The sequence below is a fragment of the Varanus komodoensis genome, unplaced genomic scaffold (genome assembly GCF_004798865.1).
Source record: "Varanus komodoensis strain SLA01 unplaced genomic scaffold, ASM479886v1 scaffold14_1, whole genome shotgun sequence".
In the NCBI taxonomy this organism is placed as follows: domain Eukaryota; kingdom Metazoa; phylum Chordata; class Lepidosauria; order Squamata; family Varanidae; genus Varanus; species Varanus komodoensis.
The window spans coordinates 17702783-17720075 of record NW_025335438.1 but is presented as its reverse complement, the minus strand read 5'-3'; the positions used below and the strand labels follow the sequence as shown (position 1 = coordinate 17720075).

At 41.3% G+C, this 17293-nt stretch overlaps 1 protein-coding gene across 2 annotated transcripts in view; it reads right to left on the bottom strand.

Annotated features, from left to right (window-relative positions):
• Nucleotides 1–2809: 2809 nt before the first annotated feature.
• Nucleotides 2810–17293, bottom strand: part of TCEA1 (transcription elongation factor A1) — a 32542-nt gene continuing 18058 nt past the window's right edge. For both annotated transcript variants that reach the window (XM_044423754.1, XM_044423755.1), the window contains exons 6-10: nt 14697–14753; nt 6944–7098; nt 5363–5509; nt 4067–4138; nt 2810–3098 (exon numbers count right to left, since the gene is read on the bottom strand). In XM_044423754.1, coding sequence (XP_044279689.1) covers nt 3090–3098; nt 4067–4138; nt 5363–5509; nt 6944–7098; nt 14697–14753 — 440 coding nt within the window. In that variant the 3' untranslated portion in view covers nt 2810–3089. The remainder of the gene's footprint in view (nt 3099–4066; nt 4139–5362; nt 5510–6943; nt 7099–14696; nt 14754–17293) is intronic.

Here is a 17293-nt window from a genome sequence, read left to right as displayed (position 1 = left end):
CTCTTGTCATTACTGCACTACAACACAAATCTTGATATTACTATTTTAGCCATTTATTTACATTGTTAGGCACTGAAACATTTGGTCACATTATTTTATTTAAATCACAAACACCACTAAATTCTAAGCTAGATACATAAAGACAAGATTTTGCTTTACAGGGGTTTTCACCTGACCTTTTTATTATTTAATGTAAACAGAAGCAAACTTCAAAACTATTTCTATCTGTTTTTGAGGGCTCTTGAGTCAAAATATCTGACTGAGAAGGTCCTATGTCATGAATTATGGAGTCATGGAATGGCTCCCTGACAGTGGTTGACAGGCTGTAGGTAGTTCAGATTCTCAGATCTGAAGCTGGAGATGGTGCTCCAGCCTTGGAGCTGGGAATCCAAATTCTCACCCCCCACCCCCTTGCAACCAGTGAGAACAAGCTGTGCCAGCTGTTCTTTGAGGTCTGGAAAGCCACCTCAGAAAGGCAGGCAAGGGTAGGGGAGGAGACTGAGAGGATAGCATGTGAGCTGTCCTCTCCAGCTCCCCTTCCTTCCTGCTTTGAGATGCTTCAGTTAGACAAGCCAAAAAAGCCTGCCTAGTGTAAAATGCAGGGCAGATGCGGATGTGAAGAGTGCCTCTCCTGCTCATCCTGCACTGCTATAACTATAAGCCCCTGAGTTTGGTGGATTACAGCAGTTACCATTGAATTGTGGTCTTAAATCCTATAATTTATACATTTTACAACCTTTTAGCAATATTTTCAAAAAGGAAATGCATCATTTGCCTACATGAAGGAAATATCTTCATTTGCCTACATAAAGAGTTGCTAAAGATTGATGCAAATAGATTGCCAGAAGCTTACTGAGAAATTTTACACTGATTAAGATACATATCACTGTCCAAAGTTATCTGGTATATAAATAAAGAAGGATGCAGTCTAACAAAGTTGCATGGAAGAAAAGCTTTAACAATATAATCTATATGCATTTTCCTGGTTATTCAAGTCAGTCATCCATCTGCTCAAGTACTATTTCCCCAAAGGGCAAAAAATACTTTTAGAACCTCAGAAGTAAAGCATGATGAAGATCATCAGAAACTGGAACAAACAGGGAATATCACATGTATACAGTAAGGGTGTAAAATCAAAGACACAGATGCTAAATCCAGCTCTCCTGAAGTGCCAACCTAGTTTTCTACGGTCTTAAGGTACTGGGTAATATGGAGTTTATGCTAAACTAGGCTGAGTGTGTGTGTGTGGCGGGGGGGGGGGGGGCTTACCTCTTTTACCTTTGGTCCTGTCTACCGTTAGAATCTATCCCCCAATAGCTTCTCTGAAACTGAACTCAGCTTCAGACTAAAAGAAGTTCTTCACCTTTAGCATAGTCTTTGAACATGAAGTGTGCTCATACTCTTCAAGAATATGTTTAATTCTTTAAGCTAGTACCACCATCATGAATAATCTTTTAAAAATTAACCATAGAAGTTAGAACCATTGTAGAAGTGTTACCACCTGAAGAGAACTAATTTTTATACCAAATAGTTGCTTCTCTTTCCCTGCTTATATACACTAATGAAATTGAAGTGTGCATTTTTTCACATGTATTAATATTTCTGTTAATAAATGTAGTGTGGAAAGAGATATACAATTGCACAAACTGAACTGGTACAATAAATTCATTTTAAAAGATGAACAAGGAAAGAGACACATGTTAAAAGATCAACAAGGAAAGAGTGCCTTATGATTTGACACGTGCATTTGTAGGAACAGGGTCAGTTTAGCAGTTATTAGAATCAGTATCAAAAGTGGCTTAGAATTGTCTCTCAAAATTAGAGAATAAACTATTTTTTCAAGTAATTGCAGTTTAGCTTGATCATTAATGTGAAATTGAAAACTTTAGCAGACAATGCTTACATAGGTGTTTGATATATTTGAGGATCTTATTTTCTATAATCACTGCATAAAAATTAAATTCTGCAGTAAATAAAATGAAGATTTATGTTATTCATAATATGAAAAGACATGAGAAATATCCTATTATCTGTTCCAAGTCAGGCATTTATATTTAATAAAGGCATTCTTGGTGGGGAGCTATTTTAACCAACCTAATTTTTGACAGATTAGTATGTTATACCAAACATGTCATGGGTGGTGTGGTTAGTGTTTTAAAAAGTAGTTTGAGAAACATTCTAACAAAAGTTTACCTAAACAAGTGGTGAAAAAACATTATTTTATTTCTGACCTTTGAAGTTTAGAATGAGTGGTTCAAAATGTAAAAATTGCGGGTCATTAAAGTCTTCACACGAAACAGTACCATAAATTGGTGAAGATTAGTTTAAATCTCTAGCTATGCAGCGTACCACAAACCAGCTTTGTTTAACTACAGAATCTAAAATGAATTATACCATCAAGAATATAAAGAAAGGAAAGCTGCAAGAAATTTTGCTATAATCAAGGACAAGATAATAATAAGCATGCTTTAGGGCTGTACAATAAACTGAATAGATCAACACAAGTTTTGAAACCATAAAACACTGGATTATGTAACAGAAGAGTCATGTGCATTATAAAGCATCAGGTTTCCTTATTAACACTCAATGACCAGTGCAGAAATGGTTTCTACCTGACTACCCACATTAAATGTAATTTATTGTGTTGGTATAAAACTTACTGATTTGCTCTAGCACCAAAATGGTTAAAAAGGACAATGTTATTAAATGTGAATTCCATTCTACAAGAAAATATTTCAGCTGGATATACCATGCACAAAGATATCCAACTTTCTGTTCACAAAGTTAAGAAAAAAAGCAGTTACCCAAATGTCATTGATAAAAGTTTAATGTACACTTGCTTATAAAAAATGAGGAAGTGAAGTTACACCATACAACTGAGTATCCTGGCTCTACTGACTATTAACTACAGGGATGGCCATGTCAAACCAAAATCTAACTTCAGAGATGTCAGCTTAAAAAAAAAAAGAGAGGGAGAAATCCCAAGGGAAAAAAAAATCCTCTGCTGCAAGCTAAATGCTCAACCTAATTTTTAAAGCTAATTATAAAATCCTCTTTCATACTGGTCCAGATCTCAATAATTTCTTCTTCTAGCAGAACTGTAAAAAAGAAAATAATATTTCTGTGATATATGCATATATTCAAGGTTTATCTAAGTAAATAATAGTATTTAACATTCTGTTCACAAACTTATCAGCTCTTATTTAGGACTCATAACAGAATTCTCACCTGCCTCTTCCCCCAGCTTTCATTATTGATCAATAGAAATGATCAATAAAGAATATGAAACTCCTAATTTTAAGGTTATTGCAGGATGTGCTAAGGTCTTGCTTTTGCAGGTATCAGTTTTCCTGCCAGTTTCAGGGGGAACCATCATAGAAAACATGCAGATTCCATTATTGTTGCCTCCCTGCAAAATGCCATTTTTGTCACATTAAAATTCAATTGTTGTACTTAAAAATAGCTTAACCATCAATATATGGTTTGAGATCAAGGAATTTATTAAACTTATTTTAATATCTACATTTAGAAACAAGTATTCCAAACAGTATGCATTACAAATTTTCATGTATTCTTTTTGGATATGCTAGTTCATTCAAAGACTTCCAACCATTTTTTTAAAGGAAAGTCTTGTTAGGTCCAATGAAAGGTCCAACTAGCTCAGCATCCATCGCAAATGATGCCAGCTAAATGCTTTTGTTACCTCTGTAAGCAGGGCATGATGCAATAACCATGACACTTCTGTTTGCTCCCACCAACATCCATGGAATGTTTAGCACAGGGGTGGGCAAATTGGCTATGTGGGGTAAGGCTGACAGAAGCTGCAGTCCAAAATAACCAGAGGGTTACAAGTTGCCCACCATTCCTGGTTTATGATAATCAAACCATACTCAAATGACAATATTTGGCTAGTCAATGGACTACCATCCCCATCTTAATATTTTTGAAAATATTTGGCTTTGAACACTTTCAGCTTGTAAATAGATATGTACATCCAAAATATCAAGAAAATATTTCAAGAAAATAAATCTAACCCACAAAATACAATCAAAATGAAACTTCTTACCTTCCATCTGTTTCCACATTCATTACACACAACAAATGTTGTCATAGGTTCATCAGCACTTCGGGTCTGAACCTACAATAAAACAGAGGACAGCAAACAACTATATTATTCTATCTAAGCAGAATCATTTTGCTCCATTCTGACAGTACAATTCAATCCATAATTGCTCAGATGTAATACCAACTTTGTACAATAGGGGTTACTTGTAAGTGTGCCTAATATTGCATATTAAACTTCATTTTATCTCATAATACTACCTGAATTGAGGATGGCTCAGAGGAAGAAAACAAAATCTCCTTCATTAATTTTGCAGTTTACTGTCCCCCTCCCCATTATTGCTATGCTTTTGCTCACTGTACATCTGGTCAATACCCTTGTCCACAGTTACACAGGCACACCTATTCCTTTTTAGATAATAGAAGAATAACATCCAAGAGGGTACTATCTTCTTTTATGTACAATGTCAGTATCAGTTTCATGAACCCAGAGAAATCAAAGGCATTGCCCTTGAACAACTGTTCATTTATGAATATAAGCAATCTGGGTTTTCAGTGCCAGATGGTCTACAAAGTATTTTTCAAGGAGCAGTCTGGACCAAGTTCTTAACTGTGATAGTCAAGTGATAGTGAAAATAAACTGTGCCCTGTGGAGCATGGCTCCCCACAGCCCCACTCATGGTCACAGGCTGCAGCTCCTCTAAGCTCTGTATGCTGAGTTTTTTTTCCTGATACCCACCAGGCACTGATCCAATATGAATTTTCTGAGACCATGTGCAGATTCTGTAAATGTACTTATGGTGTCATTATATAAATGTTTGGCTTTACTAACCATTTATTTCTCCAAGGAGTTTGGCTTCTGCTAAATGCACTTAAACTTTTGGTGCTACTATGAGCATCACATATGTCTTTTGCTATAGCAGTTTCTTTAGAAGCTTCTCTTGTTGCTTTTAGTCCAACAGATACAAGAAACATCTTGTAGCCTAACCAATATTTTGGAATCTTTTATAGACATGTCAGGAAAAGTTGGCAGCATAATACTTAAAGAGCTTCCAGAGGAAGGACTCCTAGCACTCCTAACCATTGTGCAACTGATTCGTCTTTTCCTTCTTAACAGAAGTTTTCTGGTAAGGGAAAAATGGAAGTAGTAGTGTTAAAACATGGGACAATTCCAAATTGATGACAGTGTTATCTGGATCTTTTGTAAAATTCCATGCGGCAGCAGAACAAAAGCCTTGACTGGAAGCACTCTTTAAAAAGTTACCAGGATTAGATGTTGGAGAAGTATGGCTTTATGTACCTGGGTGTAAGTACAATTCTTCTTTTTACATTTTCCACAAGTAAATAGATCAGTCTGGGTGCCTCCTGTTTTAGCCATCTGATGCTCTCTTATTGCTTCTTTGGTAAGATTTTTCCTCATCTCTTTCAGTTCATCACTTGCCATTTCCTGTGGTAAGGACACAGATGACCATTTTTGTTTTCAACCTGTTCCAATTGTTTGTAGCTTTCAAATACAAATTAATCAATAACAAGCAGAGAATTAAGACCACTTCTAATAATTATGCTTGATCTAGATGGAACAGTTACAGAATATTTTGTGAATAGAATGTAAGCAGATTTGGTTACTCATTGATATAACTGAGGTCACAACAAACCAATTCAGGAAGCATTATCCTCAATCTAAATAGGGGAACACTTTCAACACAATTTACAAAAAAAGGTGTGTGTCCATATGCAATTTCTAGCATGTTTGCAAGAAGACCTCATCCTCTCTATCACCTTCTGTAATAACATAGTAATAAATCTCACCTTATTTAAGATTCTAACATTTTTAAGAACATTTAGGGACACTGGAAGCTGCCTTATAGTAGATCAAACCATTGATCCATCTAGCTTAATAGTGAGTATATGAGGGATGCAGAACCTCTGGCCTGTGGACCTAATCTAATCTGCAGAAGTTCCATGTTTCGACCATGGAGCCTCTCTGGGTTCCTCCAAAGGGCCTCCAAATCTCACTCTCTGGAAGAATGTCCCTTGCAGGAATCCCCCTTGAGATAATAGCAGGGATGCAGGAGACAGAGGATCCAGCTGATGCTAGGAGGAGCAGTCACTTCCCAGTAACAGTCAGGTGGCTTCTCCTCCCTAGCCCACACCCCAGCATTGGTTAATTCCTTTCTTCATGCTGAGAAAGGCAAAAAGGGCTGTGGGGAACACATGGGGGCAAAAAAAATCCTGTCCATAGAGGGTCTGGTGGGAGCAATTTGACCCACTACCCAATTATACTTCCGTACCTCCTGTTAATACTGACAGTATTCACCAAACTTTTCAAACAAGACTCTTTCCAAGCAACTTTTTGAAATCCCAGGGGTTGAATCTGGAACCTACTGTAAGCACAGAATTTGCTCTACTATTTGAGCCATGGCCGTTCAGATCCCTAGGCAGAGTTTAAAGGAATAAGGGATAGCTTACACCTAGTTTATTCTTCTGGATACAACTAATTTATACGATAGGCACACTTTTACAGTAATAATTTACAAATGATAAACAGCATCAACATTCCACATGAGGTATGAAAGGATATGAACCACTGCCTAATCAAATCAAAACATGCAGGCAATATGGCTCAGGCACTGGGCTCCACTGAGCATGTATCACTACAGCTAGCACCTAAGATAGCACATTCAGCTCTCAGTAGTATGAAATTGCACTCAAATCTTAGACTGAGGGGACATTTCTCATTGAAAAAAATGAAAGATATATTGAGTGAATTCTACCATCCTGCTTGAAGTTACCTGGGAATTTTAAAAAGCCTGCATAATTTTTGTAATCCTTTGGGTGGCCTAATAAATATTACAACACATACGTTGAATGAATTACTTACTTCTGCTGTCATTTTAGCAAACCTGTCAGGAAGTATATTTCCACATAGAACGTTTTTCCTTAGATTAGGATTTTTGGTATCCTTAAGGTTTGCTATCCTGCTTCGTACCCTATTTTTGTATTTCATGTCGGTGTTTTTTAGCTCCTGAAATATAGGTGCTTACAAGTTAAGGGCAACAGCAATAGGAACAGTATAAAATTGCACTTTATTCTTTTACAAACATTTGGCCAAACCTAAGCTTACTATTTACATCTATTCCTTTCATTAAATCAACTAGAGCATATTGAACATATAATACTCACTGATGAAGTTAAAGATATGAATCTTAATGCCACCTGATGCCTGGGAATGTGAGCTTAGCATGGAAAAAAATCCATCAATATAACAGAAAAGCGGCTACAGCCCATGAATGCCATTCCAGTGAAATTAATGAAGTCTTTACAAAATCAGTGTTTGACAAAATGCACCCTTTTATGAAGGCTATTAGTGGTAAATACATTTTCTCAAGTAATGAAAAACTGACCTTTTAAGTATATTGGATGAAAAATCAATATGAACATTTTGCTCATAACATAAAGAACACTTCTTTAACTGGGGGCAGTGCAAATATGGGTTACAAAGCCAAACCCCTTAGATCTCCTCAGGTTTCTTTATATAGCCCAAGTAGAGCCAATGTTCATACTGTATTCTAACAAAACATGAAGATAACACCTGGGCCATGCAGAAAGGAGACAAGGGATTACTCCCTTATGACAGCATCATTCCTTCTGGACATTGGAAAAAAGCTGACATGGGCAAGATATACAGCATAAAGACCTTGAGTTATCTCTAAGACTGGAAATGTTAACATATAAGAAGGGGAGATTCAAAATAAGGTACCAAGAAGTGGCCTAGTGAGTACGGTCAAAATCTTAACTTTCATCAATTTCATAAATAATGTTTCAGTACTACTTGAAAGAATGTATTTTCTGAATGTGGACACTAAAACGTATACAAGAACATAAGAAGATTCCCTACTAGATCAAGCTAGGTGAGTTCACCTAGTATGGCCTCCTGTTATTAACATTGGCCAGAAAAGCAGGTTGCTTACCTGTAACTGATGTTCTTTGAGTGGCCATCTGTGCATTCACACATATGGGTGCTGCGCCTGCGCAGTGCCTAGGCCAGAAGATTAGAAAGCTAACGGTTTTTGGCAGGAAAACGCTCCACTCCCTCCCCCAACAGTATAAATAGAGCGAAGCGTCCACCATTTTACTCAGTCTTGAAGACCGACGTTTGCCCCCTAGTAGACAATGACAGTACCACAACAAGCCACATCGGTACCGTAAGATTAGTACGGAACCGATATAAAAGAGTAAGTGCACTCACCGACACCATGTGGGGCCGGCGGGTAGGTTGTGTGAATGCACAGATGGCCACTCGAAGAACATCAGTTACAGGTAAGCAACCTGCTTTTCTTCATCATGGCCTCTGTGCATCACACATATGGGTGATTAGCAAGCTTACCAGACTCGGAGGAGGGAGGTGTCGTCACTGAAGAATGGCAGAGAGCACTGCTCTGCCAAAGGAACAGTCCTGTCTGGCACGCAAATCAAGCCAATAATGCTTGGCGAAAGTACACAGAGCAGCTCAGGTTGCGGCTCTGCAAATATCCTGAATTGGAACACCTGCCACAAAAGCTGACGAAGTCGCTACTGCTCGCGTAGAATGGCCCCTCGGAAGTGTAGGTAAGTCCATTCTTGCCAACTGATAGGCCAACACAATGGTCTGAACAATCCATTTAGATATTCGCTGAGATGAGACTGGAGAACCTGTGTCATTATCAGCATATTTAACGAAAAGTCTGTTAGAATTCCGAAAGGATTCTGTACAAGATCTGTAAAAGGCAAGGCAGCGCCGAACATCAAGTGTATGGAGAGAGCGCTCAATCGGAGTCAATGGAGATGGAAAGAATGCAGGCAATGTGATATCCTTATTCAAATGAAACGATGTAGCCACCTTAGGAAGAAATGCCGAGTCCATTCGAAGAACCACCTTTTCTTTGTGGAAATTCAAAAATGGTGGATCTATGCGTAGAGCGCAAAGCTCACTGGCCCTTCTGGCTGAAGTAACCGCAACAAGGAAGGCAGTTTTCCATGATACAAGATGTAGATTCACTGTCGCCAGAGGTTCAAAGTGTGGCTTTGTTAGTGCTTGGAATACAACAGAAAGACTCCAAGTCGGCATAACCGGGCGAATCAACGGGTGTAGATTTTGTAGTCCTTCAAGAAAATGACGAATCAGAGGTTGAGAAAAAACCAATAAGCCTTGTATGGTACCACGGAAATGTGAGATAGCAGCCGTGTAAACCTTTATAGACGAAGGCTTAAGTCCCGAACGGTGAAGTTCAAACAGAAATTGTAGAATGTTCTGAATGGATGCCGATTCTGGAGAAAAAGAATGACGGTCACCAAAGGAGGAAAATCTTTTCCATTTTGCTGAGTAAGACCGGCGTGTAGAAAGTCTTAGTGCAGATTCGAGAATCACCCGGATATCAGGATGTAAAAACGTCGGTTCCGAGACTGATTCTGCTGGTCCTGAAGGAGGAGTCGGTCATGTATACAGTTGAGGATAGGATTCCGTGGATCGAGATGGTAATGGAACTAATAGAGAGACCGAATCTAGCAAATGCTCCATGCTGTCAGTCCGAGCGAAGCTAGGTCTGGGTATCAGATTGCTCCATTGCACTGCGTCAACAAGTGAGGGGAAACACCTTTGGACTGAAGGAGGAGAGCAGTGAACCAGGGTTGCCTCGGCCACCATGGGGCTATCAAAATCCCTGTAGCATTGTCCTGGACAATCTTCGATACCACCTTCATCAGAAGGGGAATCGGAGGAAACGCGTAGAAAAACATGTTGCTCCAGTTGATCATGAGGGAATCTCCCCTCGAGTTCTGTCCGAAATCCGCTCTGGAGCAAAACAGTTCGCATACCCTGTTTGTTCGGGTACTGAACAAGTCTCTGTCCGGATATCCCCACAACTGGAATAGTTCATTGCAAATCATCCGGTCCAACTCCCACTCGTGGGTCGTTGACATCTGCCTGCTCAGTGTATCCGCTTCTACGTTGTCGGTCCCTGCAAGGTGCACCGCCAGTAGCATTATGTCCCTTGGGATGCACCAATCCCAGATCTGCATTGACAATCGGGCCAAGAGCGGAGACCTCGTTCCACCTTGCTTGTTGACGTAGAAGACAGCAGCCATGTTGTCGGATGCAATCTGCACAACTTGGCTGTGTATCACAGTTTCGAAGGATTTGAGAGCGTTGAAAATTGCTAGGAGCTCGAGGAAATTGATGTGTCTCCCTGCTTCCTGTTGGTTCCAAGCTCCTTGGACCCACAGTCCTACACATGCCGCACCCCATCCGATGAGGGACGCATCGGTGTGCAATGTCACAGTTGGTTGGGGCTGACGGAACGGAACACCTGTAGATAGGTTGCGCGCCCCAATGAAATCGATGACCTGTGTCAGGATAAGTGACGATTTCTTAAAATTAATGCATAGTCCAAGGTTATCAAGCAAAGTACAAGTTATATGGACAGCCGCAAGAAGGTTGTCCTTAGTCTGTGACACAATGAGCCAATCATCTAGATAGGGGTAGACTTGTATACTCCGAAGCTGTAGGTGAGCGCATACTGGAGCCATGCATTTTGTAAAGACTCTCGGTGCCGTAGCTAGACCGAATGGGAGTACATTGAATTCGAAAATATCGGATCCAACAGTAAATCGCAGGAAGCGTCTATGGGAAGGATGGATAGAGATATAAAAATAATATCCTTCAAGTCCAATGAGGCGAACCAATCCCCTTTTTTCAGCAATGGAAGGATATTCTGTAAGGTGGTCATCCGGAACTCCTTTGGTTCAATGTATCTATTGACATTCCTGAGATCCAGGATAGGTCGAAGACCACCGTCCCGTTTGGGGAACGTAAAATATCGAGAATAGAATTGGTGAAGCCCATCAGTGCAAGAAAGTTGTTGAATCGCACCTTTACGAAGAAGTTGGTAGACCTCATCACACAAAACCGAAGATGGTGGCATAAATCAGACAGGGCTTGACGGTGGAACGATGTCGAATTCTATTCTATATCCGAGCTGAATGATGGACAACACCCACCTATCAGATGTAATGGACTCCCAAATGGGGAGTCGGTTTTGAAGCCGGCTCCCAAAAGGGAGAGGGGAAGGTGGGGAATGGAAAGATGAATTGGTTCGCCGGGACCGTCAATGAGGGTGTTTCTTGGAGTCGAAGCGCCGATGGCCCTGAGAGAAGCGCTGTTGGGGCTGTTGTCTTCTACGCTGCTGCCTCTGCTGGTAGTCTTGGCGAGGTTGGTACTGTTGGCGTCCATAAGGCCTGGACCATGACCACTTACGTTTAGTTTGTGGGAGCTCCATGCGACATGCTGTCATGCGGGATTCATGGATGGCTTTGAGTTTTCGATTGGTCTTCGCATGGAAAAGACCAGTGCCATCGAATGGCATCTCCTCTATCCTCCACTGCATCTCTTCAGGAAAATTACAATTCCTGAGCCACGCATGTCGTCGTAAGGAGATAGCACTGACCATGGCCTGAGACTCAGTGTCCACATGATGTCTTACTGTGGACAACTGCTATATGGCCACCTGCATTGCCTCTTTTATAAAGACCCTGGCTAGGTCTGCCTGCTGGTCCGGAAGGGAGGAGGCAACGTTATCCAGCTTCTGCATTATGAAGTACTGGTAACGTGCCAGAGTAGCTTCATAATTCGATATGCGCATGCCAAGTCCTGCAGCTGTATAGACCCGACGTGCAATCATATCAACTTTCCTCCCTTCTTTATCTCGGGGTGTTGTATGGCCCTGAGCCTCCCTGCCCTGGGACGACTCGACCACCACAGAGTTGGGCTTAGGGTGGCGCAGCAAGAATGGTACCCGGTACATAGACTCGTACCGACGAGATGTCGCTTGCGGTTGTGCCGGTTGGTCCCAGGGCTGGACCATTGCCTGGCGGAGTGTGGTAATTAGAGGTAAGGCAATGGTTGTGGACTGCTCTCCCCGGACGATATCGTAAAATTGGACGATGCTGGGGCAATGGTAGGCCTCTATTTCCAGCGACTGAACCAGACGAGAAACGAGTTCCGAGAAGGAAACATGAGGCTCGTCCAGGGATCCAGGGTCTTGGGAGGTGATGGCCACATCCGGGGACGTGCAGTCAACTTCCGACTCGTCCAAGTCCTGGTGGTAGCGGTAGTGTTCGCTAGACGAGGTGGTCTCGGGAGAAGGCAGAGGTCTCTGTTCCGCACGGCCGGACGTGGATGGCGCCTCTCTTGGGATTGACAGTGAGCAACGGTCCTGAGAGTAATAGGCATAGGGTGGATAGCCACTCCAGCCGGGAAAACCGCCATAACCCAGCATAGGCCAGTCATCCCCTTGGCATTCCGATGAGCGGCTCCTATGCCCAGGCGGCGACTGTACTCTCTCAGGTGGCCCAGCAGTAGGTATCAGAGTTGGAGAACGCTGCCCCGGTGGGGAATCTCTAATTTCTCCATCGGAGATGGGACTCCCGAAGCAGTGGCTCCGGTGGGGGAGACATGCTCTCAGGCCGAAGCACAGGCCTGGGGGATCCCAGCGGCGTCACCTGCATCACCAATTGCAAGGCCGGTCCCGAGGAAGTCGGTACCATAGCGGCGGTCGGTACAGAGAACCCCGACGAACCCGAGTCCCAGTGCTTGGGGCAGTCGAATTTCTTGCCCTTATGGGCCACCTTAGCCACCTTGTCTTTCCTCGGCTTCTTATGCACAGAGGATTTGTCCGGTTCTGAATGCTTATGCTTCTCCTTTGGCTTAGTTGGAGAAGAAGGTAGCTGTTGCGCTTCTGTTGAAGCAGCACCTTCATCCGAAGGATGCTGCGGTGGCGCGGCCAATGCAGAGGCGGGGCGCTTAGAGGGCGCGGCTGAAGCAGAGGCAGAGCGCTGTGATGGTACAGCCGAGGAAGGGGTAGGCCTTGGAACCAACTGGTCTGATTGGAGCAAGGCCTGATCCCCAAGCAGCTTACGGAGACGATTCTCCCTATTCTTCCTGGCCTGTTTGGTAAAGGCCAGGCAATGGACGCACTTGTCGGTCCTATGCCCCTCGCCGAGGCAGAGGAGTCATAAGTCGTGCAGGTCGGCGGGAGACATTTTGGAGCCACACTCACTGCATTTGCAGAATGCCACCCGCTGTGCCATTGCGAAAAAGAAGAGAGAGATGACAGTACAGAGGGTAAGAAGAATTTTTTTTTTTAATAGATGGAAGAAAAAAAACTACAACAAGGAAGAGGACAAAGAACTGGGAATATAACGAGGAACAAGGTAAGCAGAAAAAAGTATAACCGTTAGGAGCACAAGACGAGAAATCTAAGCGAGAGACGAACAGGCACGAGGCACAGTGAATGGCGGTCGCAAAGACTGAGTAAAATGGCGGACGCTCCGCTCTATTTATACTGCGGGGAGAGGGAGCAGAGCTTTTTCCCATCAAAAACCGTTAGCTTTCTAATCTTCCAGCCAAGGCACTGCACAGGCGCAGCACCCATATGTGTGATGCACAGAGGCCACGGCGAAGAAATATGCTTGTGGGAAGCCCATGAAAGTCTACCCTGTCATCTTCTGCCCTGTACAAAACAGCCACCTACACTCCATTTACAACACCTGTTTTATCATTGGGTCTGAATATGTAATTGAAGTAGCAAGCTTTGGTATTATTAAAAAAAATGCTTGCCTTTTAGACAAATGAAATTAAAGTTACTAAAGTCAAACTAAAGCATGCATAGGCAATGTTCAGCCCATGGGCTACATACAGCCCCTGTTGTCCCGCTACATTCCCACAATTGTAAAATAATAATTATAGTTTTAATATGGCATCCAGAATACCAATTTTGCAGTAAAGCATACTATGAAGCACAAAAAGGGTTGACATTAGCTAGTACTGACCTTTATGCACTCTGTAGCTACTCTGAATTCTATTTCTGTAAAAATACATGTTTACATTTTTTCAAAAGGTGGGATGCAGGGGAATGTAGCACAGGAGAAAATGGGGTGTGAATGTTGTGAAGTTGCCCACCCCTGTACTAAAGTAATCTTTCTTCAGCAGGCAACATGTTCATTTTGCTTTTGGTAAGATCTTTTTTCCCCTTGATACTAAATTTTAAGAATTTCATGTGGCCCATTTCCAGGATATATCAAGAAACATGTTAGTTCAAGAAGGCAACAGTAACAATCAGAGGGGGCAGTGCTTGCTTTGCCAGAACATTTCTATGCTATTTTTTGTCTTTTTGAAAATAACCCCTATTATCAGTTCTACTGGAGATTTTAGAATTACTCCATCTTTATCTTTCTGATAATTTGTTCTGATTGCTCTCTGGAGGTTTGTTAGTCTGAATTTATATCCCTGTGTGTGGCGTGTGTATGGAGTGTGTATGTTTTCTATGGTGTTTTAAGGTGTGTCTTAATAAACTGTTTGTGTTGAATTACAGTAAGGGACTGGTAGATGACTTATTTATATAGTACCATCAATGTGCATAACACTGCAAATTAAACACTGCACTACTGCAAGCAAATTACAATCTAAAGTTTGATGCAGGGGTTGAATAACATAGTACTACTTCTACACTGCCTTTCTGCACTCAGTGCAATTCATCAAAAACTTTAGCTTGCAGCAGTTTGTTAAACTGATCAAACATTAATAGTTCAGGAAAGGATATCTTCTTCAATCTGAGAACCCAGTTCTTCTTCATCAGCACCAATGGCAATGTAATCATCTGAAAAAGAAGTCAGGTATATTATTGTTAATATTGACTTTTTCTAAAAATGTTTTATACATAAACATTATATTGCTGGTAATAGAGTACCATCATTCTTTATGATTACAATATGGTTCCTGTTCAGCGTAACATGTTATTGCAGCAGACTCCAGGAACATGCAAATTGTGAAATTGCCCAGTTTGATTAATTCACAGATGAAGTTCTCAAGACAGGGCATACAGTCCTTTGCAGGCCCCTGAAAAGGATCTGCTATCCAAAATCCATAGACAGCCTTAGCTAGTTACAGCAAAGAACAGAGAAATTAAATGAAAATATTGAAAACATGATGATTACTTTAAATATTTTGCTGTCCATGAAACTGTATGGAAATCAGAGCAGTAAGGACTCAGTGGACTTTTAAAGGTCAGTCTTATACATATTTAATCAGAACCTAAGGTAACCGTTTCAGTTAAGCTTATTCCCAGGTAAAAGTGCATACAGTTGCAGCCTTACAGTACAATTCTATGCATCTACTCTGAATTCAATGGTGCTTACTTCCAGAGTAGTGGCTGTAGAATTGTAGTCTTAATTTATCAATAAGCTGAATAAGATTTTCCATTTTACTGCAGAAAGAGTCAATTAGGTATAGTTCTGTTCCTATCAGTCTTCCTTGTAAAGCTCCTTCAAAATGCAACAATTGATTGCCAAGTCCACATTTCAAAATTACAAATCTTGCAAACAGGGAGGGGCCTGGGAGACATAATTTCACACAAAGGAAAATAGTCAAGTCTTTTGATAGAAATCAAGATTCAGCTATTTCTCTACTACACAGCTAGAACCGATAACTGGGAAAGCCACATTGCCACATACAAAATGTCTTTTGAATCCACAACAGCAACTCAAAGCACAGAAAGGCTAAGTTGGGACAAGTAACCAAGATGAAGCCCATGGAGTACAGGGTTTAGGGAAGGATCTGCACTACCAACACTAAACTGCTACTCTACACCAACATTTTTATATTCCAGGAATGACTACTATTGCACAGAAAAAAGAAATTGAGGAAAATGGGGAAAATGTTACACACTCATACTCATCTCTTCTGGTAGTATACCTACTATAAAAAAGCAAGGAGGCAGAGGGCTCAATCCACCCCACAGATTTGTAGCTACTCAGTCTGTGTTCACATCTCTCCTTTGCACAGGATTAAAATGAATAAAGAAAAGGACATACTACAAAAGAAAGGATGGGGTCCTGTGCACAACAGGAGATCTAATTCCACCCTGTCAGAGTTGTCCTCACAGAAGCCCTGCTTATCCACTCTGCTGACTGCTTTGCTGGCTCTGGCAACATTCTAGCCTTGCACACCCATCATATATGCTCAAGTAATTCAGCTGGCAAGTTTGGAGGTGGAAGACTGAAGAGGACCAACCAAGCCAAAGGATGAGCACACCAGTACTTGACATTGTAACATGACTGTAGTTAAGAATTAAAGGATCTTCAAGGATAGCTCCATGTACAGTATATTGCAATAATATAATTTAGAGATTACCAGAGCATAAACTACTAAGTCAGACAATTCCTGCCCAGATAGAGACAGAGCTGAGCCACCAGCTAAAGCTGCTAGAAGTCACTCCAAGCCACCGAGGTCACTTGAGCTTCAAGTGCTAAAGATGGATCAAGGAACACCCCTAAGCTACAAACCTGCTCCTTTAGGGTGAGCACAACCCCATGTAGAACAGATTGAACATCTGTTCTATCCATCTGAACAGAGGAACCGCCCACCAACAGCATCTCAGTCCATTGGCCCTGCCCCAGTCGCTTGTCACAGGCAGACACCAATTTAGCAAATCTAGTCTCAACTGCTGACAATGAAAAAAAGAAATAGAGCTGTGTGTTGTCAACATACTGATGGCAACATACCTCAAAACATTGGATAACCTCACTCAGCAGTTTCATGTAGATGTTAAATGGCATGGAGGACAGACCAAATCCCTAACAAACTCCATGCTGGAGATTCCACAGGGCAATCAATATTTAGTGCTAATAAGGTAAAGGAAGCACTGTCTTTAACAATGTTCAGCTACAGTGCATCAGGATCAGGATTTGTTAAGTTTTAATTTGTCATGCTTTCTCCCTCTCATCATCTCTTTCATTAAGTTTTCCAGATGTCCTTCCCTACAAAAAGAAGTTCAGGTGTGACCTTCTAGATGTCTATTATCTTCCACAGTAAGACTGAAATAATGAATTCATTAAGATTCTCTGAAATCTGCCTATCCTCCTCTAGCAGTCTTTTCACCCCTGTATTGTTTGGTGACCCAACATTCTTCAGAACTGGTTTCCTACTTTTTTAAGAAACACTAGATCATAAACACTCCTTTTGTAGCCATAAGACACCTTCTACTGTGAAACAGCAGCTTTGGATAAAACTCAATTATTTTAGCTTCAGAATTAAGGAATATTTCTTAAGAAATTGACAAAAAACTTTAGCAAGAATTAGAAATGCAGAGCTGAATATGATAAACTAAGACAGCTCTCAAAGAAAAATACATTAATACAT